This window comes from Crocodylus siamensis, chromosome 4, assembly GCF_052110815.1.
Source record: "Crocodylus siamensis isolate JL-2025a chromosome 4, ASM5211081v1, whole genome shotgun sequence".
Taxonomy (NCBI): Eukaryota; Metazoa; Chordata; order Crocodylia; family Crocodylidae; genus Crocodylus; species Crocodylus siamensis.
The window spans coordinates 117,124,831-117,152,739 of record NC_143398.1 but is presented as its reverse complement, the minus strand read 5'-3'; the positions used below and the strand labels follow the sequence as shown (position 1 = coordinate 117,152,739).

At 43.7% G+C, this 27,909-nt stretch overlaps 2 protein-coding genes across 3 annotated transcripts in view; both read right to left on the bottom strand.

Annotated features, from left to right (window-relative positions):
- Positions 1–13,130, bottom strand: part of DERA (deoxyribose-phosphate aldolase) — an 86,456-nt gene extending 73,326 nt beyond the window's left edge. For both annotated transcript variants that reach the window (XM_090043543.1, XM_090043544.1), the window contains exon 1: positions 12,999–13,130. In XM_090043543.1, coding sequence (XP_089899669.1) covers positions 12,999–13,029 — 31 coding nt within the window. In that variant the 5' untranslated portion in view covers positions 13,030–13,130. The remainder of the gene's footprint in view (positions 1–12,998) is intronic.
- Positions 13,131–15,901: 2,771 nt separating this feature from the next.
- On the bottom strand, positions 15,902–26,801 carry STRAP (serine/threonine kinase receptor associated protein). The gene is made up of 10 exons (XM_090043542.1): positions 26,564–26,801; positions 25,636–25,771; positions 24,516–24,597; positions 24,195–24,267; positions 22,768–22,864; positions 20,336–20,473; positions 18,145–18,281; positions 17,747–17,896; positions 16,969–17,034; positions 15,902–16,580 (listed from the first exon to the last, which is right to left on the bottom strand). Exons 1-10 carry the CDS (start codon positions 26,673–26,675, stop codon positions 16,519–16,521), a joined length of 1,053 nt encoding a protein of 350 aa, XP_089899668.1. The 5' UTR covers positions 26,676–26,801; the 3' UTR covers positions 15,902–16,518.
- Between the last annotated feature and the right edge of the window lie 1,108 nt (positions 26,802–27,909).

The window sequence follows — 27,909 nt, the reverse complement described above, 5'->3', positions numbered from 1 at the left end:
TTTCCTGGGGTTAGCAGGATATTACAGATGATTTATACCCAAGTTCGCTGATATCACCGCTCCCCTCACCGATCTGTTACAAGGAAAGAGATGAGGTTCTCTCCTGTGGAACACAGAAAGCTCACTAGCCTTTGAACATACCAAAAGAGCCCTCTGCTATGAGGCGGTATTAGAGCCCCCAAACTTCAAGTTGCCTTTTACCTTACAGACAGATGTTTCAGAGCAGGTATTAGGTGCCATGCTGTCCCAGGAAATCAAGGGAGCCTCCTGACCCACAGCCTACGCCAGCCGAAAATTAAATCCACAAGAAAGAAGGTATGCTACTATCGAGTGTGCGGGCCTTGCCATAAAATAAGGCACCCAGTACTTCCAGTACTACCTACTGGGGCAGGAGTTCACCCTTATTACTGATCATGCCCCCCTAATGTGGCTGAAGATTAAACAAACAGACAATGCATGCATTACCTGATGGGCTCTGGCCTTGCAACCTTTTAGTTTTAAAATCACGTACCGGCCAGGAAAAGCTAACACAGTGGCTGATTTCCTTCCAATATGCCACAAGAATGAAGACAGAACAGGGCATGGGGTGACGAACGCGGATCCTGTCATACAGAAACCCCAGGATATAAGTGCACCTAACAGTGAGTTAAAGGGGGAGGTATGTGAGAGCTCAAAGGGCGCTCACCGAGGAGGGACATGGACCGCATCGCATTAGGATGTCCAATCTATGAGGAGAGCTCCCTATCTGCACCTGCCCAGCTTTACCACCTCGACATGTGAAGCGGATTGAGGCCAATCCGTAGCGTGGGCAATATCTGGAGGCCGGGGGTGGAACTGGGAGAGGCCAGAGAAGGATGGCGGAGGAGGAGAGGAGAGAAGCCTGGGAACTGGAGATGTGGGGCAAAGAAGTTCAGGTAAGCCCTTGGTCAGACCCTGAAGAGGCGGTAGCACCCTCACCTCCGTGGGAGTGAAGAGGAGGGTGGAAGAGGCCAAGCGATGGAAAGTGGATCAGGGAAACACCCTGGGAGCGGGAGAGGTGGTGGATCCACCCGAACTGCTCACTGCGGGGTTTTTCTTTCCCTTCTTTTTTTTCCCCTTTGATGTCTCCCCGACGATTAGAGAGCCCAGATCGGGGCCAGGCATTCTCCTGAGAAGAGAAGGGGAGCATGCCTTCAGAGGGGCTCCACGACTGAAACGGGGGTGGGCAGAAAACCCCAAGCAGCAAGAACCGCACCCCTTCCCAGCTGATTGCTCCGGAGGGAATTCCCCTCCTCATTAAGCGGCCCATGCCAGCAATTAAGCCGATTGCAGTCTTGATTCAAAGTATCCGGGAGGAGTCCAGGGCAGTGAAGTAAACCACTCAAGATTCCTGGGGTAATGGCCCCAGGCAACTGGAACCAGACTTTGAAGACACCAAGAAGAAGAAAAGGCAAACGTCGTAGGACTTCAAATAGATAAATAAATAAAACGAGAGAAAGTAGAAAGCTTGGCTCTAAGCGGGTTCTTTCCTCAATTCCAGTTTTGGACTTCAGGCGTTGGAGGCAGCCCCTATGATTGATCCGGACATGAGACGGATAGTCACCTCCTCCCTTTTGTGAATCTCCTTTTATCAACAAAGTCATGGCAGGCAGGAAAAGAAAGGCCACCAGATCTCACCCAGCTTGACCGTAGGTCGCAGCCACCCTGAGGGGTCAGTGAATGTCAGCAGGATGTAGGGGTACACGTCCATACACAGTAACTGCCCAACATGCACACACCAACTACAGATGCTTCCTCAGCCTGACAAAGGGTTTTTAAACCCAAAATCTTGCCAAGATATATTTCTCCAACTATTCAGTTGGTCTAATAAAAGATATCAGATTGACCCAAAGAATCTTGTCTGCCTTGTGTGTGTTAAGGCAGAGCGAGATGAATGCAGCAGGGATGATAGCCTGTAACAGGGTAGCCTGTAACCAGCCTTCTTGGTGCTGGTTAGATCTTGGCCTGCCCACCTATTTCTGGGCCAACCACCCACCCCTCTTTTTTCTGCCACACCTTGATGGAAAACTGATTCAGATGTTTCCCAGGTAGGAGGCTGCCCATTTAGGCCCCTGATGTCTAGGAGTGACATCCGTTCTGCAGCTCTGTACCTTCCCTACACTGTGGCTCATGCCTCACAGATGGCACCCCAGGAAGCTAAGCTCACCTGTGTAACTATCTTATAGTTTTTAGCAAAGACTTTATATTATTTTCCCTTTTCTGTATAACTGCCGCGCGGCACTCTCACATTTATGTAACCTTGAAGTCGACTGTTAATCAAAATGAACGCTTTGTACTTTTCTCCACTGGCATTAAGCTACACATGCGCATTCTGTAAATTTCATTTCTTAGCTAAAAGTGTCATTTCTACAGAAATGAAACTTATGTAGAAAATCTGCCTAGCAATAATTATGTAAAAGAAAATTATCCTATCTGTATACTATAGTTAGTGTCACAGAGGCAGTCCAACAAACATCTATAAAAGAGGCAAAAAAGCAGGAAGCAGCAGAGACGACAACTGGAAAACTCTGTGGGCCTGATCACCCCGCAGACCAGTTCTCAGCCTCCCCGCCTGGGCGTATCCCAGCGAGAACAAAGGCCTCAGAAATCCGACAACTAACGACGATTCACCGTGTTACAGTATTGCCTTGTATTTCCCATTCATGAGCCGTTGACCAGTTCTGGAACTTAAGGAGCCGGCAGCCGCACCTAGCTTTGGACTAGCTCCACTGTTGGAACACAAGGGCTGGCTCTGGAACCTCGTGAGCCAACGGACACCCTATAGAATATCCCATTCATGAGCTGTTGACCAGTTCTGAGACTACGGAGCTGGCAGCTGCTGGCTCTGGAACCCCGTGAACCAACAGACCCCTTTAGTATCCGGCATACTGTAACTGAAGAAACATCGGAGACTCCGCTTCTCGACTGCCTCTCATCGTAGCTTAGACAGCATATCTACGCTCGCTATACTTGTATTTACTGCAACTTCATTCCAACCGGCCTCCCCTCTTACTTGTAAAAGGGTGAGGCCAGGTGAGTGAATAAATCTTTTTATTTTACTCTATATCTACTCCGTAATAATTTTTATGACTAACATTCCATATCAATGAGCCGTTGACCAGTTCTGGGACTTAAGGAGTTGGCAGCCGCACCTAGCTTTGGACTAGCTCCACTGTTGGAACGCAAGGGCTGGCTCTGGAACCTCATGAACCAACGGACAGCCTATAGATTAAGAGACACTAACTACTTACTCCAAGTCGTCTACTTGTGCCAACTCGGCGAACCTCGAGGGCGGCTAAGAGCTACCTCAATCCCGCCCCACAAGCCGCGCGCTCGCACAACTCCGCAAAGCCCGCGGCTCCCCTAAGCGGTGCCGGAGCCGCTAGCCCGGCATTTCGCCACAACCTGAAGCCTCACAACTCCACTGCAACCAGTAATCCTCAGGCCTCTCAAAGATCTTACAGATCTGGGCTTTCCCCAGCCAGGACTGTGCATGCATATGGTGGCTGGAGGTTTTCAGGAGCCCCCTATCCACCTTTCACCCAGGAGGCTAGCGATCCTGGCATTTCCTGGGGCTGCCATGCCACCAGCAGTCCCACCAGGCCTCCCTACACTAGCAGGGTGCAGTTTTGGGTCATACCCAGGACCTGGGGCCTCCTCCTTCCCCATAGCCCCAGCTCATACCTCCAAGTTCATCCTGGAGGGACATTAAATGGGTGTCAAAGCAAACACAAATAGCAAATGGGTGTGGAGTGAAGATGGCGGCACTCACTCCATCTGCAGGTGGAGCTTGGGGAACCCCAGCAGCAGGACATTCATCTTGAGCAACACCATCTGCTCCACCAAACCAGGATCCAAGGAGGTGCAGTGGGGTGTCACAACATCCCCAGCAATGCTAAACACCCTCTTGCTTGGAATACTGGTTGGTGGACAGGACAGGTGTTCCCGGGCAACTGTGGCCAGATCCTGTCACATCTGGCTGCAGGTTGCCCAATAGGCCAAGGGGTCGCATTGCAGTGGCTCCACATCCTCAGCAAGATAGGTAGCCACAGAGGTCTCTGTGCTACCTGCCGGATGATGGGGTCTGCTGCCTCTGGACCCCAACATTGAACCCAGTGCCTCGCATTGGCACTGGCTGTGGTGACAGAGATTGGCTGGTGTTTGGAGTGCAGCCACGGGACAGTAGTTCCCCCTTTTCCACATCCCCCCACCTCTGCCCTTCTGCCTCCCTGACCCTGTTCACTAGCACCTCTGTCCAGTGATCAAGGGTTTTGCTGCTGCAGATGCTCCCCTTCACCCTCGGGTCACACGTGCCCACCAGCACGTGGACCATACTGGACCGCAATGGATCCAGTTGTTTTCTGATGCCTTCTTTCAGCCACTTCACCAGTGCCCACGCCTCTGGTGAAAGCAGCTTACCCCAGCCAGGAACACTGATCCCCTGGAATGTCTCCATTTGATTCTCAAATTTCTTCACTATGGGGAATCACATGGCTAAGGATAGCATCATCAGTGCTGAGGCTCTTGGTGGCCTCAGGGAATGACTTGAGGACCACCAAGATCTGGGAGATGGTATCCCACTCAATTTTGTTAAGGAGGCCACTGAGCCCAATCTCCCCGAGCAAGGCCACCTCATGGATGGCCTTCTGTTGCTCCACCAGCATCTCGAGCACCAGGTATGTGGAGTTCCACCGAGTCTCCACACCCTGCATGATTTTGTGCTGTGGGATGCTCAGCTCTGCCTGTTTGTCCTGCAGCATGTTGTCCCCCTTGATGCTGTGGTAGAAGTAGCCTGCCACCTTTCTGCATTTTGAAATGAGCTGGTTGGTAGTAACAGTGCTATCACTGGCAGCCTTCTCCCTCTCCAAGGCATCCCTGACTATGAGGTGGAACTTGTGTGCCACACAGTGGATGCCATGGACTTCCCTGATGATATTGGCCCCATCATCAGTGACCACAAATCCCACAAATCCATGGGTGAGCTCACCCTGCCCAACAAGCCACCCCTGCACCATGCAGTTCATGACCACCATGATCTCCCTTGCCATGTGGGACTCATCCACCACCTCCGCTTGAAGGAGAGCTCACTGGTGACCTGACTGATCATACCAGTGCCCGGTGAGGGAGAGGTAGGATGGGGCCACGAGTGCCATGAGCCACCTGAACCCTGGATGCTCAACAAAGGAGAAAGGCTGGCCATCCAGAGCAAGCATCTCCCCAATGCCCTGGGTGACCTCACTTGTCCTTGCAAAGTGCCCCTCCTTTGTCTGCGGCTTTCCCCCACTGGTCCAGGATGGCCTGCCTTTGCTTCATGGGGTTGGGGGCTTTGGAGCAAGAGAGGGACTTCTTTTTGGGCATGCCCCCACTGGTGCCAGACTGAGGAGAAACAAGGGCAAAGGGGTGCTGCCTCCTGAGATGCAGCAGCATCACCGTGGTGGTGAAGTGTTTCACCTCCTTGCCCCAGCTGATCTGCCTTTGGCAGTGCTGGCAGATAACATACTTGGGATCATCTGCCAACTCAAAACCATCCCACCATCTTGCCTTATCCTCCTCCTCAGCAGGCAGAGGCACAACAACAGGAAGAGCTGACTCAGCTGAGCCACTTGCCTCCACAACCTCATTCAAGGTGCCTTCCAGAGGAGACCTGCCTTTAGGGGAACTTTGAGGGATGTGGAGTACAAACTCAGATCCCTCCTCCTTCCCCAGAATTTCCCTGGCTATGGCACTGAGGTCCCCTGGTTCTAGATCTAGCTTCTCCTCTGGCACTGGGAGGCTCATGCTGGGAGGTGAAACTGAGGTGGAAGAGAGTGTCATACTGGTGCTGGTGACTATTTCTGGTGGCTAGTGGGGGTGGTGCAGGTGCAGGGACAGGTACTGCTCCCACCTCCTTGCTCCCACTGGCAGCAGAAGACTCATCGCTTCCAGGAAATAGGGTGCATCCATGTTTGCAGGGAGAACTTGCAGCTCTCCCCCTACCACCGCTAGCCCCTCTGCTTCCCCTGCCAGAAGACCTGGCACCTGCCTTTCCAGCACAGTTCATAATGTTTGCTGTGCTGGAAAATGTGTGTGTGTGTTTACTATATCTTCTATCTGTGATATTTTGGAAAGGTGTATCCAATCCTTTCCAAGAAGGAAGACTAGCAAGAGAGTGAAGAGACTGACTAGGAAGCCAGCCACTGCAGCCAGTACTTTGCACATGCTGTAGCTTCCGGACAGAGAGAGCTCACAAAAGGGAGAGAAAGCTTTCACACAGAGCTTTATATGCTGTTTCTACATCCCTCCCCCAGACCACTGTGATCGGAAGGGAACTCAGGGAAAGATCACAGTCACTGCCCAGCTACAGATGTCAATATCAGAGCAGTCTTTCCCCTCCTCCTCCCCTCCACTTCTCAGTTCCTGTTTCTCCACAAGACCACCTTTTCCAAATCACTGTGATGTCTCCAGATGGTGTTGTGAGTATCTCCCTCTCCCTGAGCCAGACACCCCAACTCGCTTGCCATGACATGATGGAAATGTATTTATAGGAGGGGTTCAGTGGCATTCCCATACTGTCCCGGGGATGGTAATACTCACGGGGTTGGTGCCGCTGGTTCTGGGGCTCTGCCTCCCCTACACCCCAGTACACTTGCCAACCACGTGGGCTGTTGTGCCTCCATTCCTAATTACTGGTTCCAGCTCCTTATGGCCTCTCATCGGGCCTCGCCCTGTCAGTCTCAGTGGAGAGTGCAGGTTTATGGTTTCAGCCTGGCACTCATCCCTGCTTCTTGACCCTGCTCTGCCCCTTCACTGGGCCTGGAACAGCTGTGTCCTTCACAGGGCTGCAGAGACTCAGAGCTCCCAACACCAGGGCAGAACCCAGTGCCCTCCACTGGGTGCTCTGTGTTGGGAAGCATGTTCTGTCTTCTCCATGCTGATCCCACCCTACTCTGGTAGGTCAATGTTGTAGGGAGCCTGTGCTGGCCATGATCCACCCCAACGAGCTAGATGTCTTTGCCCACTGACTTCCTCCATACCTGGCTTCCTCTGGAGGGGGTTTTCTCTACCATGGTGGAGGGTGCAGCTGACATCATCAGCCAGCTGCTGCCCAGCCTGATTGCCAGCTGCTTGAAAAGCCGGCACAGTGCCGGCTCCGGCTCCGGCTCCAGCCCCAGCCCCAGCCCCAGCTCCCTCCTGGGTAAGTTCCCTGTGGCACTGGGGTCCCTGGGGCTGCCTTTGGGAGCACAGGAGTCTGTACCCAATGCCTGCAACCCCTGCGAGCAGTTCTAGTCGCCACCCACCAAATCTTTTTCCAAATCTTTTCTGAATTGATTTGCATGCTTCAAGTTGATTCAGAGCTTTTTATGGGTCTCCCGATTCAATTTGGATTCAATGATTCAGCCACTGAATCAGGCTGCATCTTTTCTGAATTGATTTAGTGACTGAAACTTCGCTAGTTACTAGTAAAGTATACAAACACAACACTTCACAAATTGTGTGTGCACCTCCTTTGAAGCAGAGTGAGCAGGCAGATTCCTTCCTGACCCACATGGCAATCCGCTTAAGACTGAGTACATGAGAACTGATTCCCTATTCCTTGCGTATAGGACAAAAAATTATTGCAGATGGTAAACTTTTCCATCCAATTTCATTGTAAAGCTTTCTCATAACAAATAAATTCCACAGGCTGAATTTAAATTTACACAAAGCGGTATTTTCTTTTCTCTCTTCTAATACACCCATCATCCTTGTACTTACAGTATGTATTCAGAATGGAAAAAAACTAATTATTTTTCTGTTAAATAAACCAACTATAGTGAAAACTAAGGAATGGGCAATTGTAATAAAAACAACTAAATCATATGCCAAGACTTGGGAACAGGTGTATTATTTTCATCCCAGAAAAGACAGATGATATATACAGGGTGTTTATAAGTCCTTGTGCAACTTTAAACTTTAATAACTTTGGACGTGCACATGATAGAAGCAAACTGTAAATGGTGATTGAAAGCATAATTCATTAAGTTTTAAAACAATACAGCTCAAATTTGTAGACCTCAACATAACTGCCATCTTTCATGATACAGCATTCAATTTCATTTTCCAACTCATAGAAAACATTTTCCACTTGCTGCCGAATGATTTCATGAGTTGCATTTGTGATTCTTACCCTATGCATAGCTTACACTATGTTAAAATCTTAATGAATTATGCTTTCAATCACCACTGACAGTTTGCTTCTATCACGTGTACATCCAAAGTTCTTAAAGTTTAAAGTGGCACAAGGGTTTTATAAACACCCTATAGTCCTGTCCACTATGAATATTAGTAAATATATTTGACCACTAGATGGCCCTGTTTCAAAATGCTTATCACCATGCACGTGCAATTACCATTGTCAGGGACAGCAAAAACGCTTTGCAAAATCATTAACCAAAAGATGTTAGAACAAGCTGGCACTTTAGGAGCCATAAATATTGCATAGACTATGAAATCAGTTCACACTGCTAGTTGGCTGGCCTGTAAAGTAAAGGAAAGTATATCATTTTGCTTTAAAAATATTGGGCTTCCTAACACTTGTTTTCCCCATAATTTCAAGCGTCTATTCCTGGAGCATGAGGCCTGTCTTTGCACAAGCAGCACTGGTTTCCCTTGTCGCAATTTAACAAGAAAGCAGTTACTGACATGAAGGTAGAAGTCAGCCACTGAACCTTCCAGCTCGCCTGGATATAGGAGAAAGATGTGTCCCATGAACTGCCAGCACAATTGGAAAAGCTGGGGGGGGAGTTGAAGGAGAAATGTTCAGTATCTTTATTGCTTAGACTTAAGCATTCAAATCTTCCAAGTAGCTCAAGCTCTTATCTGCATTCCTCAGTGTAAGCATGCCAGTGACAATTACCGTATTTACTCAAATAAAAGGCAATACATCCCCATCCTCCCCCCAATCTGCATGGAGGAAAAAAGCCCCTCATCTTGTATTCACATATGAAGTGGAGGGCGGAGCAGGGAGGTGCTGTGGCTGACTCTGGCCCGGAGTCAGGAAGCAGCCTCCTGCTTCCTTCCTCCTGTTAATCCTCTGCAGTTTCTGCCCCCTCCCACTCACTTCCTTCCCTCCCCTTCACTGTCAGGCACAACTCTTGTTCGGGTTCGGGTCTCTCTGGGCATAGAGCACGTGGAAGCTCCTTCTCTTGCCTGGCCAATCAGCAGTGCCAACAAGCAGCCCAACAGTAAATGGGAATTAATTACTGGGGGGCCATTTTAAATTCAGGGTCATCTTATATTTAAGTAAATGCAGTAACTTCCTCCCTTATGAGGATGCCCTTGCTGTCCTCAGCAGCTTGCTCACACATTTTTGGTCTAGAGACCAACGGTTTCCTGTCTGTGGTACAGGTACCATCAGTGGTATACAGACAACCTGCCAGTGGTACACATTAACAGATTTATTATAATTACTTTATATGACATAAAATTGCTGGTGATACTTAAGATTGTAGCATTTTAAACTGGTTGAGTGAAATCTGTCACAATTTGGGAACCATTGATCTAGGCAATGCACCATGTCTTTCAGCTAATTTATTATTTTAAGTTTGACATTGAAATGTAGGGTTACCCACAAAATTATATATAATCCTGTCCACTATGAATATTACTAAATATATTTGACCACTAGATGGCCCTATTTGAAAATGCTTGTCACCATCCACATGCAATTACCATCATCAGGGATGGTAAAAACACTTTGCAAAATCATTAACACAAAGATATTAGATCAAAAAGAATATCAAAAAGATGTTAAGAAAAAATGACTACACTATTAACTGATGTGCATTAACTAAAGACATGCTTTTCAGACAACTATTGAGGATCAGTTTCCTATCTTCAAAAAAGAATTAAAATGGCACCAATCAAAAATTTTCTATAAGAGCATCTGATTTTCCAGTCCTCAACCTAGGATACAGAGAAGGAGAGATTTCAGAAGTATGCATAACAAAAAATCTGTCAGTAAGCATCTCAAGTTGGGTTCACAGACGACAAGGCTCTGGATTCAACAGTGCTTTTAATCCTTGTACACAAATTAATCCAATTTCTAGAGGAACTAAAAGCTGCTTATGGGAGAAGAAAACATGACAGAAAATATTTTGAATGCAGATTCTGAAGGCAAAGTGATGGCAATATAATAATGCTTACTTCAGGTAGGGCTTGTCAGCTGTAGCTTATAAAATGTCATTTTTTAAAACAGAAATGAAACCAAGAATGTTTAAGTGACTCACCCAAAGTTATGCAGGAAGTAGAGCTAAAATATAAACTATATTCTCTAACTTAATTCTATGATGTATCCAGTACATAATGGGGATCTACTCAAGGACAGTTTGCTAGAGCACCTACTTCTGCTAAATAACATTTCCAATTTCTAAGCAAAAGCCTTCCACGAGCCACTTAAGCGATTGCAAAATAAGAGGTAACATTTACACTAAGAATTAAAGGCACTGCATTTTTGTAATTCGCATAAATAAATGTGTACCCATGCACTCCAGTATGCTGCACCGTCTCCCCACAGAAACCAAAGACACCGTTAACTGATGTGCATATACACATTTACATATATTTATTAAAGACATCTTTTCAGATGACTATAGTTGTGGGTTAGTCTCTTATCTTCGCAGGCAGCCTCAAGTCAAACATCAGATGAGAGCAACCCAACACTTCACTTCTAGGAGATACCCAACATTTCAGTTGTTTCAGAGGCAGGAAAATGGAAGATTTCCACCAACCAACAGTTATGGAGGAGTAGGGGGATCTCTCAGTAATCCACTGGGAAACTCTAAAATCAGTCCTCAGGGACAAAATACTAACTTTCATTTCAGGAAAGAAAAAAGGCCTGGAAAATGTTATGTAAATCTCTTGATATACAAAATTCAGTGACTAGAAAGGTACATCTTGTTCTAGACTACATTAAGGTGGGAGGTACAGGGGGGTATGAAAGAAATTAATTCAAGCAGAACCTGTGACAGCTACAAACTAATCAGGGTTTTGTGACAATGTTGGCTTGATTACAACTTACTGGAATAACAGTCTGGCCAGCCCATACAATTTCATCATGGCACGTGTAATATTAATGTTTTATTTAAAGCCTTAACTTGTGGGCATAGGTGATTCATTTTAACAAAAACAAAGACCCACTTTCAGTCCTCACAATTGCAGAAAACAGCTTAAAATTGTGACCCAAGAGCACCTTGAAGGTTCAGAAAAATAAAACACATCATAACATAAAACTAAGTTGTTTTTTTTTTTAAATCCAGCTTTGAGATTTGGAGGGGGTGTGATTCATCTTTAAATATCTGGGGTTGGCAAAAGTGTAAAAGACTGTTGCAAAATCAGCCCCGAAGTAAACACCAGATTTAAAACTGCCCAGTGTATACTACTTCACCTGAACAGTTGCACGGTTGGACTTATGTTCATACAACTCCTCACGGACAGTAAATTTTGAGCCAGTGGTCGAAGACTTTTTTTTCTCCTTTTAGTTAAACAAGTTGCAGAGAAAGCAAGTAATAGAGCTTATGTCAATCATTTGTAGAAAAAGAAAAATATCTAAGTGAAAATATCAAATTCCAAACATTTAGTAATCCACCAGAAGCACGTGAACCTCACAGTATCCTGGAGATTGAAATATGCTTGAAAACGCAACTCATCTAACCATTTCACATAATGAAAGATACCCTAGAGATCATCTCTTTGTGGACAGTTTGCCAGCCAGAGGATACATGATATAAACCAGTGGTCTCCAAACTTTTTTGATCACGCACCCCTATCAGTAAAAAATTTTTGAGCATGCAACCCCAATGTATGCATATTTATATATCTAAATAGAAGTTCTAATATTTTCTTCCCACACCCCAATGGATTGTCTTGCACACCCCTGGGGTGCGCCCACCCCACTTTGGGGACCACTGATATAAACGGTAAGCAGTAAAGTTCTCACAGTGGGAGCTACCCAGAAGCAATGATCACTTCCTCCAAATCAGAGACATAGCTATGGGCATAAAGACGGCTCTCCAATATGCCAGCCTCTTCATGAGCCACCTGGAGGAAAAATTTATAGAAACTGCACCATCAAACCTGCACTATACCTGTGTTACACAGATGATGTTTTCATTATCTGGACTGAACACCTGGACTTGCTATATCCACTACAGATTTAACAATCACCACCCTCACTCATAAGCTGGCTGGACACTAAGAAACAAGGCCTGAACACTGATATTGGATTTATGGTCTGTTATAATTTATCCAACTCCTGAATAATTTTCACACAAGGAAAGTGAGACTGACAACCCTCCCCCCCACCTTCCTTTTGATAGGTCTTGATCTCCCAGTACTCAGCTTCTTTTCTTTTGCTAATTGCGTTCACTATGCCTGAGACTTTCAGCCCCTCCCCTACACTGTGCTTCACTTGCTGTGCCTAGCCTCCTACAATCAGAGACCTGAGGGAGAATGTCTTCCATTTGAAAGCTTGTCCAACTTTTATCCCAACTACACAGTTGCTCCAATAAAAGAGTCACTAAATCGTTTCTCAGCCTTTTGCCTAAAATCAAGCAAGACCGAGGGCATCTGAACCCCAAGGCCTCTGAGCCTGGGGCTTGCATGTAGGATACCTGCCTGGGGAGTATCCGAAGCCCCAGACTAATGGAGAAGGAGAATACTTGCCCGGTTGTAGAGCCACACAGACTTGATGATTGAACTCTGCTCAGTCAGATTTTGGACCTTGCCCAATTGCATTTGGAACTGATCTGAACAAGATAAAAATAAATAAGCGCTGCCACCCTAAGAAAGCCTCTGGACCACCACAGCTACAACATCACTCTCACACTACTTAGAAACCGAGAGCTTCAGTGGTTGGCCTGGTCCCAGGCAGCTGGACCTTGCCCTGCACCAGACCTGCCCACCCACAGGAGGCAGAGATGTGCACAGGCTGCAAGCAGGGCGGAGTAGCTGCAATCCCTTACCCAGTTCCATGCCTGGATTCCTGGCTGACATGATCCCTGAGCCCCACCACAAACAGCAATGGGCTGGGCTTCAGCACTTCCTGGTCTGCCTCCCTCCTTCCTCCCCTACATGGGACAGGCAGGAAAGAGCAGCTGATCAAGCCAGAAGGGGGTTGTTCATTGGCTTTCACAGGCAGGCTGGGAGGAGCTTTGTACAAGTAACCTCCTTCAGCTCAGTAGCGTGGCTGGACTGTCACAAGGGATCTCTTCTCCAAGTAAAACTGATTAAGCCTGAAATGGCCCTTTTTCAGAAACGGCCATCCTCCTTACTTATGCATTCATACATGGACACCCACTGCCTAGCCTACATTGGTTTGCAACAGGAAGAATCCTCCAGCCCCTCTGATCTTACTCTCCTCCGTTGCAGGCACTAGGGTCTGACATGTTTTTCTGCATGTGCCACAGCAATTCACTCTGGGCAAAATACGCAAATGGTGTAAACAGAGGAAGAGTTGAGAGCTAGTTGCTACTGCACACACTAAGGAAACAAGTATAGATGCACCATAAACCCTTGTAGTACTGGGGTACTGAGAAATAACTACTCAATTGTACATACAAAAAACAAGAACTCTTGGTTCCAAAATGATGCCTTTTATTAGACCAACTGGAAAATGGCAAGAAAACTGTCCTTCTCTGCAAGCTTTCAGGATCAAAGTCTCTTCATCGGGCTCTGGGAAAAAGTGTAGGTGGTACAAGATGGTAAAAAGTCCCACAGGTAGGAAATAAACTTCATTAGAGAATAACAAGGAAGGGATTTTTTTTACCTCCCTGCCTGCCATCTGACACCTCCAGGGAAGGAATTCTACCTGATCAACACATCAGAGAGCTACTTAAAACAGCTGACAAAGATACTCTCATGGACCCAGAGGGACAACCTTCCATCTTCAGGTCCCTGTGCAAAAATGAAGCTTCCTACCTATGGGGACTTTTACCCATCTTGTACCACTTTTCCCAGAGCCTGATGAAGGGACTTTTCAGTCCTCTTGTAATGAGAGATGAGCCACCGTGCTTACACAAGCAAGTCAGGTTCTGAAATTCTCTGGTCTTCCCCGATGGCTTCAGTAGGGTATAGGTCTCAAAAACCTGGTATCAATCAGTAGAAGCTTTCTCCTCATATACATAATTTGGAATGGATTTGAATAAGATAAAAATAAACAAACAAGATAAAAATAAAAACTGTCACCCTAAGAAAGCCTCTGGCATAATTTCTGGACCACCACAGCTACAATATCACTCTCACACTACTTAGAAACCAAGAGTTTCAGTGGTTGGCTATGTTTTACTTTGTAATCCAAAATGTTTACATAGAGCAGTGATTCTCAACCAGGATGCCAGGGGTGCCCTATGGTACCACAGGAAGTGAGATAAGCAGAGAAGAGCAGGCACAGGTTCTCTACCAGACCATGCCCCAGCCCCACTCTGCTAGCTGGCTGACCACTCTTGCAGAAGGTAAGTATTATAATAGATTAGTTTTGAAATGGGGTGCTATTCAAGGCGAACAAGGGGTATCTCGAGTCTAAATCAGTTGAGGGTCAGTGATGTATACAGAACTTTGTGGCCATGTTTAGTTTTTTCCTTTCCTACATTTCTCTAGTTCAACACAGTTTAATATTGAAAAATGGCATCCCTTTTCTTAAGTTCAAGTTTATAAGGGTGCATTCACTGTATTATTTCTTTTGTTAAAAGTCTTTAACGTTAATAGAGGATCTTCTGGAACCTCACTTAAGACAAGGTAATTCAAAGGGCACGGAGTGAGCACAGATTTTGGAGATCTAGACCAGTATCATTCTGCATCTTCAACATTGGAAAACAAAAGCAATTTAAAGTTAAAAAGAAAAGAATACCTTTTGAAATTTCACAGCTAAGAACTCATTCTTAGTGACACTTCAGATAACTTCATTTCACAAATTAAAATATGCTGTCTTTGACTCTTAAGTCTGAAATAACCATTTCATTTTAGAATCCCATTTTTAAAGCCTTGCCTGGAATTTGCCAATCACCTTAGATAAATTAATTTGACTCCAACACGGAAATAAAATTCACCCTTGAGAACCTATTTCATAACCATGTCAAACAACACCTACATTTGTTTTTAACACTAAAATATAGAACAGGAAACTACAAATCACAGCAGTTTATCTCTCATCTCCTGTTTTCAGAAAAGGCTTCTCTCTCCACTTAACCTAGTCAGTGCAGTTACAAGTCTTTCATTTTAATTTCTTTTTAAACATTACCAAGTATAATAAAGCAACATGAAAGGGTTTTTGTTTGTTTGATTTTTACGAGCCAGTCTGGTATTTTCTAAGAACTGTTTTTCTATATATGAGAGGGTAGGGAAACATAACAAAACAACAAATACACATTTAAATTCATTCACATACCACAAACCACATTTCCCCCCTCTCCCACATTTAGAATTTAATGGCAACACCGAAGAAGCATGTTGTCAAAAGCTACTTTATCTTGAAGCTATATTTGATAAATCGTTCCTTTATTACTCCCTTAAAAAGGAAGAAAGTTGGCAATCAGGCTTTTGTAAACACATGTAGTGCATAGATGAAAAAAACTGTACACAAGATTTAAGTGATTACAAATTTAAGAATAGCAATGACATTTTTCTTTAATGAAGAAAGTATATTATTGATAGAAAGGAGTACTCTATTTTGAAACTTAGTCTGGATGCCTAAACGCACACTGTAGAGATTTATCAGTGGTACCGCTACAGGAATATGTTCAGCTTTCTTCAGTTGCATTTTATACTTCTGTTTTTCCAATTTTTTTTTTTTTATTTGAGAGAGGTTTGTTTACATTCAAAGTTTAAAGAGTAAAAGATACAAGGCTTGTGAAAAAGGACACTCATCATCCGCTATTCCAGAGACTTTAATACTAAAACACGCTCATTCTCATCTCTTTCCTTTTTTGCATAATACAAAACCAATGGATGCTGGAAAGGACAGAGTAATAACTGTTACTTCTATTCCACAATCCCAATGCTAACAATAAGATGAGTCGGTTGAGAGGCATTTTATTTAGACAACTGAAAACAGATGTTCAGAAGCGATGTACAATGGAACAGAAAAAATGAACTGAATATTTTAGTACACAATCCCTTCTTTATAACTAAAGCCAAATCTTCCAACTTTCAGAAAAAGAATATTGGTAAAAGCTGTTATATTTCTTCTCCATAATAAAGAAAACACACTACAATGAGTTCTAATTGAAATTGGGAGAGACTGGATCTTGGCTTGCACACCTTCATTCAAAAAGACAGTAGGCAGCTGAGCTAAAAGATAGCAAAACTCTACTAGTCTTCTTTTTTGATATTCATTTCTCCTACAAAACAACACTTAGCCAGTTCCAACACATTCTCATCAATTACAGCCCATCTTTGCCTTATGTAGAGAGTACACTCTGGAAGGCCCCTGCTTATCACTGCTTGTTTAGGTCATTACATCCATGTGTTGCATAACAGTTGTGATGTTCAAGCTTTAACTTCAGGAGTTGAGCTGTACATGGAGTCTGAGTTTTCAGAGGGCAGCTCTTCTGCAAATAAAATTAAAAGGCATCAGGTAAACTTCATCTTAGTTATAAAAAACACCCAAACAATCGTGGCAGTGATTTCTCCAAAGATATAAAAGATGACTGGAATCCATCTTTCATGTTAACTCTTTGGAACTGTTCACACAACTAATACAATTTGCAGTATTACACACAGTGTGTTCACTATTCTATAGAAAAACATAAAACGTAACAAAAAAACTATTTTCCATGTATTCTCAAGGAAACTAAAATTAAGGGATCTTATAAACTTTTTAGAAGTGCCAACAGAGAATTCACCATTTCTCTTCGTTATACCCTTAAGCATGTAGATCCAGACTAAGCGTCTTGCATACAATCTGAATTGCTAGGCAGTGTGAGGGAGGTACATTACCTATTTCTTCCTCTGCAGTTCCTGGAAGGCTGGTCCTTGCTTTTGCCAGCTCTGCACCTTCCTCTTCTGGGACACAAAAAGACAAAATTTATTTTATGATTTCCATTTTTCCTCTCTATGGGTCATTTCCTCTATTTCTCATTTCCATTTTTAATAGGTGATGATAAATTTCTTTTATGCTTTTGTCTAATGGGGGGTTGGGAGGGGGAGGGAAGTGTTTTTCAGGAAAGGCAATTTGTTTGGTAAATGCTTTCCACCACTAGACAGCAGTTTTGCAATTTGGTAGGTGTTTCTTATTGCTCTTGTTTTACTCCTCAAAGTTTTAATTTCCCATGATTTGACACTACTTTTTGCTTAAGCATTCATGTACACTCATTCCTAATATCCTGATATTTCTGAAATTTATATTACTAAAATATTTATCTTCTTGCTCCATACAATCATATCTTAAATTTCTGTAATAAAGAGGAAAGAAATACAATTTAATGTATGGAAGTTTACTTAAAATATTCACTGAGTTTTTATTTAATACATTTATAGGTTTGAAATGGATAATTGACAGCTGCAAAAGAAAAGCCTAGAGCACACTAAGCTGAACAAATCTGATCTACAGATCAACTTACTTCCTTTATGCTTGGCAAAACTCATGCAGATCACACATTCAACTAGCAGTTTTTATATAAAATACTGCCTTGTTAATAATTAATTGTTAGACTTTGAACCCATTTTTAGAAGTTATAATGCAACTAAATTTTATCCGAAGTACCCAAGTTCTTACCAGGGACTACACATTTCCAGAGACCATACGTTTTCCCTACTGTTGTCTGCCAGAGTCTTAGTGTTCCATCCTCAGAGCCACTAGCATACAACTCTCCATCTGGGCTAAATCTCACACAGTGAATGGGACCAAAATGCCCTTTGTAGGATTCTATGAGAAAAATAATTTTGGAAGTATTAATTTCAAAAGCTTAAGCAACAAATGGAACAAATACAGCTAAAAACAGGTCAGAGGAGCTATAAATACAGCACCTTCTCAGCACATGCAGCTTCTAAGTCTAATAAATATAAGCAAAAATTGTATCTCCTTGAACTTGGGTGCCTATCAAAAGGTTAATTTAAACACATTATGCTATGATGTCAACCACCTGAAGCCTTGGGAAAAAAAAAAACACTTACCTAGTTCTTCTCCTGAGTTATAGTCATATTTGTAAAGTTTAAAATCTTCACCACCAGCAACTAGACATTCTTTTGCAGGGTGAAGAGATGCAGAATTGATTGTGGCAGGAACCTCAAATGATTTAATCTGCTCTAGACTAGAGAGAAACATTTTGTTATTACATAAACAAACCTACAAAAATCTAGCCCTGAAAACAAGGCCTTTAAAGCAAATTTGGCACTATTCCTACAATTCACAAGGGTTCCTTAAAAATGCCATGTCCAGAAGTCTCAAAAATACCATTTAAATTTGCCAAGCTGAAGACAAGCTTTCATCCATGAGTTGTGACCTGTGCTTCATTCACGTTAAAAGCTGAAACAGGTCTCTTTGGATGCTCTGCTTATGGTACATTACAACTTAAAACATTTAATTCACAAGAAAAAAAAAGTCAGTTAAGTAGTAAAGATAACAACTAATACTTATGCCACATGAATGGATTAATAGCCAAATATTCTTGTTTTCCCCTGTCTTTCAATTGTTTTATCCAATTTTATAATGGTAAACTCCTGGCAGCAGAGACTATGCTAGTTGTACTGAGTGCCTCGTTAGTCATTCTGGAGTACAGAAAACGTAACTGACTTAATGAACCATCTACTGAAAGGGTATCAAACTCATTTGGCCTCATGGGCTAGGTCTGGCCCATAAGCTTCGTCTGACACACCCACTTGATTGGAACAACGGAAAAGAAAAAAAAAGTGGAAGGGGGGGAAGAGTTCTTCTTGAACTGCAAGTATTTCAAGACAGGAATCACCTCTTATTTATTCAAAATGAGGTCCTTAATTCTGAAATATTCCACAGAGAAACCAAATTTTCAACAGAATTTGCTTTAAATACTTTGCTGGTACATAAAATTGGCACAGCAATACACCTGGGAATTCAGATGTGTGTACTGATAAGATTGATAAATTAAAATAAAACAACTACAGTTTAAGCACTTACGGAAGCCATTTTAACAAGTCTCAGTAGACAATTTTACATTTTAAAGACATTTAAACAATTTGTTCTCCTGAAAGTCGTTTATCTGAGAACAACCAACTAAACTAATTAAGCATAAAACACAATATAACAGAGGTTGCAGTAACACAAGTCTCCCAATACATCTTCAAAATCTGAACACCAAGTTAGAAAGAAACACTCCTCTGTGCCAAGTCAGTCAGCATACCTTTGCCCTTCTACCCATTTACCTAAGAAGGATGTCAAATGCTGCAAATTGTACTGTGTTAACAATACAGGCCTTGTGCAATAAAACTAAAAAAGTGTTTTCTTGTTCCTCAAGAGTTGATACTTTTCAGTTACACTTGTATTTTAAGGGTAAATGAAAATGGATGTTCATACCCTTCTTTACTGGTGAAGTGGGAAACAAGTGGAGAAACTGTAGGGAGGGGGTGGGAGAAAAATGTAGAGGGGGAATATCAACATGGCCATATCAAAACCATGCAGAAGGCAGGATTGCTTTGTTCCTTTATAGACTAAATCAGAGATACAGGCAGTCCTCGACTTACAACGTTTTGAGTTACAACATTTTGCACTTACAACGTTTAATAAGTTGACATCCTGTTTCAACTTTGCAATGCCAGTTTCAACTTAACACTTGTTCACTGGCATGGCATGGCATTGCATCAGATTAAGTTTGCTCCATTGCTCATCTCCCTGGAGAACATCTGTCCAAACTTCCTTGGACACTTTCTTTAAAAAAGCAGACAAGACTCCAGAAAAACCTGCAGCCAAAACTCCTGAGAAGACTCCAACCAAGAGTCCTTCAAAAAGTCCAAAGTCACCTCAAAGAAGTCCTTCCAAATCAACATGATTGCTATTTACAATAAAAATATATTACTGTAGCTATATAACTCATCTATAATTGATCGAGTACAAAATTCTAGGGTATTTTTGGTGAAAATAGGGTATTGGGCCTTGGTTCAGGAACCAATCCCTCATTTATAACATTGTTTCTTATGAGAAAACTGATTCTGTTACGTTTTGACTTAAGACAGTTTTCAGGAACCAATTGTATCATCAGTCCGAGGACTGCCTGTATATAAACTTTTGCAGTGCTTACTTCAGAACAGGTCACAAGCTTAGCATTACCAATAACTATATGCATATGCCCTCTAGTCCTCTCTGCATTTCTGAGGATTCATGTTTGGAACTTACGTTTCAGCACTATGAAAGGCAATAGTCTTGCCATAGGTTATCACTAGAATTTCCCCCTCTGGAACGTATTCCATGCTGCTCACAGACATTGCAACATTTATTGATTTTATTTCAGTCATGCTATTCCGGTCCCAGAGACTGTAAAATAAATAAATAAATAAATAAATAAAGGCATACTTAAAATTACTTTAGCAAACAAATCATTTGTATCAACACAGGGATCTGAACTACAAATGCTACTTAAACATACACTTTAAGATTGATGCTATAGATCTACTGTTAACAATTTCCTTACCTTAACCTTGTTACAATCAAAATGTAAATACACTGATGTTAACATGCACCACATTCTGAAGTAGCATGAAGAAATTATTCTGCAACAGGAACATTAAGTAGGTACGTGTACTTTTAAGTAGAGGTGCACCGATACATCAGTCTGATATTGGTTCAACACTGATATAAAGAAAATTTTCTGCATCGGAAATCGGCCCAATGTGGCTGATAATTTGTCCGATAGATACCCGAGTGTGCGCAAAGCAGCAGCGCAGCACATAAGTAGTGAGAAGCAGAGCCGGCAGCATCAAGAGCTGCCTACAGCTGGTAAGTCAGATGTGGTGGGAGGGGCATGGGGGGCAGATGAATCCCCCTGCCATGAGGGAGGGTACACAGTTGGGGCTGGGGATGCCCAGCTGGGATGGGACAGGCAAGGAGGGGCAGCTACTGCTACTGTGCACTGCTCATCTGGCAGCTCCCACCACTCATCTGGGAGGGCATGGGGGTGAGGGGGGAGCGTGTGCCCCTAGATCTGCCCAGCCAGGAAGAGACCAGTACAGCCCCACCCTGCCCCATGCCAGCCCAGGGGCACATGCCCTCCCAGACGTGTGGCAGGAGCCATAGACAAGCACCAGACAAAATGCACACAGTGGCAGGAGCCACCCCCCTCCCTTCCTGCACCCCCTGAACAAGCAGCAGCTCCATCTCGCCCCCTCCCCAGCCCCAGCCCGCCCTGCACAGATCTGGGGGGAACACACCCCGCAATGCATCGCTAGAAGAGCCACTCGCAGCTCTGTCCTGTGCCCCTCCCCACCCGTCAGGAAGCACCTACCCCAGCCTCACTCCCTCCCTCACTGCAGGGGCCTTGATCTGCACCTCCCACACACCTCTTAAACCACAACACACTTACAACCTGAAGAGCTGTGTATTGGAAATCAGATGGGTATCCACCAATATGCCTCCTTAAAAACTGGCTATCAGTTGTGGCCCCAAAAATCTCTATCAGCACACCCCTACTTCTAAGCTGTTCAGGTATTGCCACCAGTCACCCACAGTGTTAAAAAAAATCTGCGCACTGTGACTAGTTTCCTAAACAATCCAGGTTTCTAGTGACAAAGCTAAAAAGTCTTACTCAACTTTTCATCATCGGCAAACCAACAGCATTTTCTAGTGTAAGTTCCAAAGGAATTAAGACCAATACATGCATAATATCTAAGGTAAGTTAACTTTCTAAATATATCTAGTATAGTTGTCTAGATGCAAGTCAAACACACAGACCCAGGGCCTCTGCCACTGCTGCTCTTATCTTTGCCAAGATTCAGCAGGGATTAAAAAACAGGTTCTGGCCTATTTGGTGTGCTGCTAAAACTGACAAGAAATTGTCACTTGCTGACACAGCTTAAATGGAGTCAGGCAGGGAAGATAACTTCAAATCCTTCCACTGGGAGCTGGAATAAAACAGAAGAAATCTATTACCTTAACACTACAGCTGACAAAGGACTAAGGGTTTTATAGCAAAGACAGCACCTTAGTCACAGCAGCCAGAAAGCTGAGGCAGTGGTAGATTCTCACAGCTTACAACATCCAGAAAAATACTGGGGGGGTGACCAACACCTCCCCCTTTCCAGCCGACACAAGGTTTGTGGGGCATTTCATATTTGCCCAAGAGGCAAAGATCAAGTACTTAAAGATAGGGACAGATTCTTTGTAAAAATCCAATGCTTTCCTCACTTCTCATCACTACAACACATTAGGCATATACACCAGAGAAACCTAAGAACTGTTGGATGGCAGACACTTAACACGTAAAATCAGACAGCAACAAAACAATTTCACCTCTTAATTAGCTGGCATACCGGAGCTAAATAAAAAACATACTTAAAATTTCTCATCAATTCTCATTATAGAACAGAATATTAAGAGTTCAACATATAATATAATGCTACCACAAATGCAAACAATAATGAGGGATTTTGTACAACTTGATTTTTTTTTTTTTTTTTTTACCAGCTACATTTATATATTCCAACTACACAGAAAATAAGCATGATCATTAAAATGCATAACTTGGGTTTAAATTTAAATTAGCTGCACTGCAATGTGATTACATGATTAAATAAAATAAATATTTCATAAGTATGAAAGTTACTGTTTCCTACCGGACAGTTTTATCATCAGCTGAAAGGATCTGTTTGTCATCACTGCTCCAGAAAGCCTTTTTAAGCCCTGAATTATGTCCACTAACCACCTGAGGTTCTGAAGATGAAAGCAAGTATTTTAGTACATGAAACAAAAGAAAAAGGAAAAAGTCTCATGACTCAAATCACTATTTATAAGTGCATGTAGCTAATCATTAATAGTGAGGCCGGGGGGGGAGGATCAACAACCAGCCTTGAGAGTGAAGATGAGAAATACTATCACAGTATTTGGAATTTTTATCCTGAATTTAATGAGTAAAGGTGAAAGAAAACTAGTTTTGTCTTTTTTTTTTTTAAACTTAGGATATAAATAGATATACGCATCCTTTGGAAACCTCCAAATATGAGGGAAGCAAGAACTATTTAGGAGCACTTAAAAATGAAATTATTCCTGTTACATATACACAGTCTAGAAAGTATGACAAGGAAACCCCTGGTTCCTCCAGCAGTGATTGTCCCCTTACCCCCACATTCCCACAGGAAGGGCAGGGGAAGAGATCAGGATTCTGTCAGTGAGCGCTTTCCTGATCACTCTGCACCAGAGCCAGGATTCTTGCTTTCCAGTCCCATAACTACATTCCTTCCCCACTTCTGGTGGGGCAGCAGAAGTGGGAAGTGCTCCAGGAAAGCAGGTGTGAGGTGGACAGGACAGCTTTCATTGACTTCAGCTCCATTCTCACTCCCTGCATGTAGCTGCAGCTGCACTTTGAAGCATTTCAAATGTTAAGGCTATCCCTATACCCTTAGAGAAACTGCACTGGTTTAGGTTCAGTAACAGAATTAGTTAGATTTGTACAAATGATGCATGGACATTTGCTTTTGTGTTAAGAGCAGCTTATTTGATTTGGCTCAAGTCTACTATGAACATGTGTAATTAAAACTGAAATAAAAGCCCCTTGAACAGAAACAGTGGACACAGGTTTGAGCTACTGAAAAACCTTAAGTTGAACCAGTGCAACTTTACCACACAGAGTGACATGGCCAATGTAATCTAAAAATACTGTGGGCAATTCAAAAGTACCTTATGATAATCTAAGTCACAGTTACCAATCACATAACTGAAAGATGTGAACAGAGCCCAAGCAAACATCTGGAGCAGGTAATTTCAGAAGTTTTGACAACTAAAATAAAACACTTCAAATCAAACTAATATTGAAAAGAACATAGAATTAAGAGCAGTGAAACCTGAAGGTTGCTAGATTTCCAGCGTGTCCTATTATTATAGCAATTTGTCTCAAATTCCATGACTACTAACTGGGAAAAACAAGACCCCCAATCTTTGTAACTGATGAAATTCAGCAGATCTGATCATTTTCAAAGCCAGTTGCATAACAAAAAAAAAAAAAAAAAAAGAACTTTAAGTGGGAAGATTTAAAAAGCAGACTTACCTGCTTCTGGCTTGCTCAAGTCAAAAATACGCAACAATTTATCCTGTCCACCAGTCAACAGATAATTGCTGTCCTAAAATAGCAGAAAATTAGAATTAGGTCTCTAATGTGGGTTACAGTTAAAAAGTGGGATGATTTTTTAGGCAATCTGCTACAGCATATGTTATATTTAATTTATCCCTTTGAAACAGAGAGCAGTTAACCTGAACCTTCCATCGAAAATAAGCATAAGGAAACAAGGGCAGCAGTAATTAACCATATCCAAGAGTTTCACTCCCTAGGGGGAACAAAGTGGGGGGTTGAAAAGGAAGAGAACTGTACCTCAGTAAAATCCACACATTTCACAATGTGCTTGTGAGCCAATGTCATTAGTTCATCTCCTGAAACAGCATCCCATACTTTGCTGAAAGACAGTACAAATACAGTTCTATAGTTACTACTAAGTGCACTGCAACTAAATTGGCTATTCAGGTTGCAGCAAGATTTTCCTGAGAACATAATGTAGTGGTTAAACATAACTACTACACTCTGCTGACACTTAAAGCCCAACGGTAGAAATGCTTAGTGTTTAAGAATGAATATATAAGAATTCCCAGGGGTTGTAGCCATGTTGGTCTGAGGACACAGGCAGACAAGGAAGAGCACACACCAACTGCTTAAACTTCCTTAGCCTGACGAAGGGTTTTTGAACCTGAAAAGCTTGCTTAATAATTGTTTTCCAACTATTTAACTTGGTCTAATAAAAGATATCAGATTCACCCAAAGAACCTTGTCTGCCTCAGATTTTCCATTTCTTTAATTCCTTTGTACCACTCCAAAATAAAAGCCCTTTTCCCTTTAGCAGTAGGTTTGTAAAATAAGTCCGCATAAAATTATGAATCACTTGTACATGAGCTGGACTAGCATTCTTATGCACTTTTATACACATGCTCTGAGTAGTCCGAACAAAGTTAAGAAAATTGCATATACAAAAACATTAAGCATGCATGTAAATATTTAGCAAGGTTACAAGAAAATAATTTAACTCAAGAAAAATTAAGTGACAGTAGGTACCAGAAGAACTCAAATGGGAAAAAAAGTGAGAAATGGCAGTTAAAAACAAAAAACCCCCACACTTTTGACTTCAGCATCCCATATAACTGCAATACAAAAGATTAAAGACTATCTAAAATTGTTGGTAGACAATTATGTTATTAGTCCATGTCCATTAAAGTGATCCATTAAGCCAACTCTACAATTTAATTACCATTACTGTATTACCACAAGTATCAACAACCTCACTTTCTACACTTTTTAATAAAGGTCTCTGTAAATTGGCCAGGTACGTAAGAAAGGCAAATATATTTAATACAGCAACTGCATTTAAAAAAAATTGCAAAATTCTAGGATTACAAACTGAAATCATAATACAGTAAACTTTTAGACATGGTTAATTACTTACGCAGTAAAATCTGCAGCTGCTGTAGCTGCTTTAGTGGCATCCTTATTCAAAGTGGCACCCCATACAGCACCTTTATGACCCATAAATGTTCCAATCCAGTCTCCTGTGTCACCCTGGCGTAGCATAGGTTTGCCATCTTGGGAAAAAGAAAGATTAACAATCGGATAAAACAAATTTACTTAACAATGACTAACAGATCTAAAGAACTCACCCATTACACTCAACATAACCCTGCTTCTGCCTCTGCAGCACTGTCCCTCACTTCAGGGGCCTCAGTCTAGCCCCCACACCTTCCCTCCCCCATGGACTGACCTGCTGGGCACGGGCACGCATGCACTAGGGCACTCAACCCCCCACCCCAGCCTCAGATTGGCTCCAAGATCAACCGGTGGACTGAGATCCACTGGTTGGCGACCACTGACAAAGAGGGTCCTCTTAAGGAATACAATTATTTGGTCAAGGCAACGGGTATGTGCAAGGATAGTATCCTAAAAAGATACAGAAGATCCACTCAGGGAAAAATCAGGGACAAGATAAAGAGGCCAGTTACTGCAATGAATGCACAGCAATCCCAGCAGTGGTGTCAAGCCACAGACACTTCATTCTAAAGTGAGGCATGGGTGGGGCAGGCACCTCTGCAGTCCCCTTTAGGTCCGAGACATAAACAGAACTTTCCTCACATGCAGGACCTGGGTCTCTGGGGCCCAAGTGGAAACCAGCCACCCACATCCTCCCATGGCCCTAACCAATGGGGCACCTGCAGCCTGTCCTCCCCTCCAGCGTGTTAACCCTGACCCCCTACCGATGCCTCGTACAGGAGGTGGGGAGAAAGGAGACCCCCCCCCAGCCCCCGCAGCCTGGCGAGGGGGGAGGGGACAAGCCGCGCCCCCCCGACCCGGAAGAACGCCGCCCCTCCGCTAGCGCTCACCCTTGCAGGCGCTGATGAGGAAGTAGCCATAGGGAGTGATTCCGCTGAAGGCCAAGTCCACCACGGGCCGCGTGTGGCCCGAGCACGTCAGTGGGGTCTGCCGCATCGCCATGGCGGCGGCGGCAGCGGGCGGGAGTAGGAGGGGAGGGGAGGCCGCGCACGCTCACAGGAACAGGCCACGCGTTGTTGCCCCCCCACAGCCAGCAGGAAACGGCGAGGCGGCGGAAGTGACGCAACGGAAAGTCACCGTCGCCGCCGGCGGAAGTTGCGTCTCTGTAGGGGAGACCAGAAGGGGTGGCCCCCCCTGCGCCGGCTCCGCGTGACGACTCACGTTCTGTCACGTGACCGCTCCCTCCCACCCCACCAGCGCTTCTCTGGCCGAGGAGGTCTCGCTAGTGAGCGGGCCCTCGCGCACTAGCCCCTCCCCTGAGGCGGGGACTGACGCAGCCGCTGTTAGACACTCTTCGACGTGGAAAGATGGCTGTCAAGCTGCAGCCCCCAGGCTACATCCGGAGATTTCATAAACGTGCTGCCTCGCTGGGCTGTTCTGAGCCCTGTGCCGCAGGCGGCCGCCTCTGCTGCTTTTCCGTCAAAACGTGAAACTAAACCGATGATTCGTTGGGTAAATCTGACAAACTAAAATAAATAGACCACATTTACCCAGAGAGCCTTGTCTGCGTATGTCCTTAGACCAACGTGGCTACAACACACACCCCTGAACACAAGGTGGCATTTTCTGAGCCAGGCTGAGAAACAGGCGCGCTCGCTTCATGCTCTGTCTTTTCAGACTGTGGTCTATGGACCTCCCCCAGCCGACAGGGCACTTTTACCTAGATTTCATAGACTTTAGGGCTGGAAGGGACTTCACAAGATCATCAGGTCCAGCCCCCTGCCCCAGGGACAGGAAATCAGTTGGGGTCAGATGACCCCAGCAAACTAGGAGTTCAGGCATTTCTTAAAAGGTATCCAGAGTAGGTGCTTGCACCATTCTGGGTGGCATCTATTAGGGCTGTGCGAAACAGCACCATTTCGTTTCAACTTTGTTTCGCCATTTCAAAGGGACAGTGTTTCATTTAGACATTTCCTTCAAAATGCGGTTCCACTTCATTTTGTCAAAACTGTTTCACTGTTTTGGCATGCTTCAACATTTCACCTATAGACTGTAATGAGGAATCACAAAAAATTCCTGTAACTTTGTCATTTTTTGCCTGATTTGAATTAAAACAGCAAGGCGCGTAGCCCCTGCTGGGGCCACAAATCATGTCAAGTTTCAAGGAGATAGGTGCAGAGGTTTGGGGGAAACCACTTCCAACTGTTTAGAGCAAAATTTGTGTCACCTGTAACTG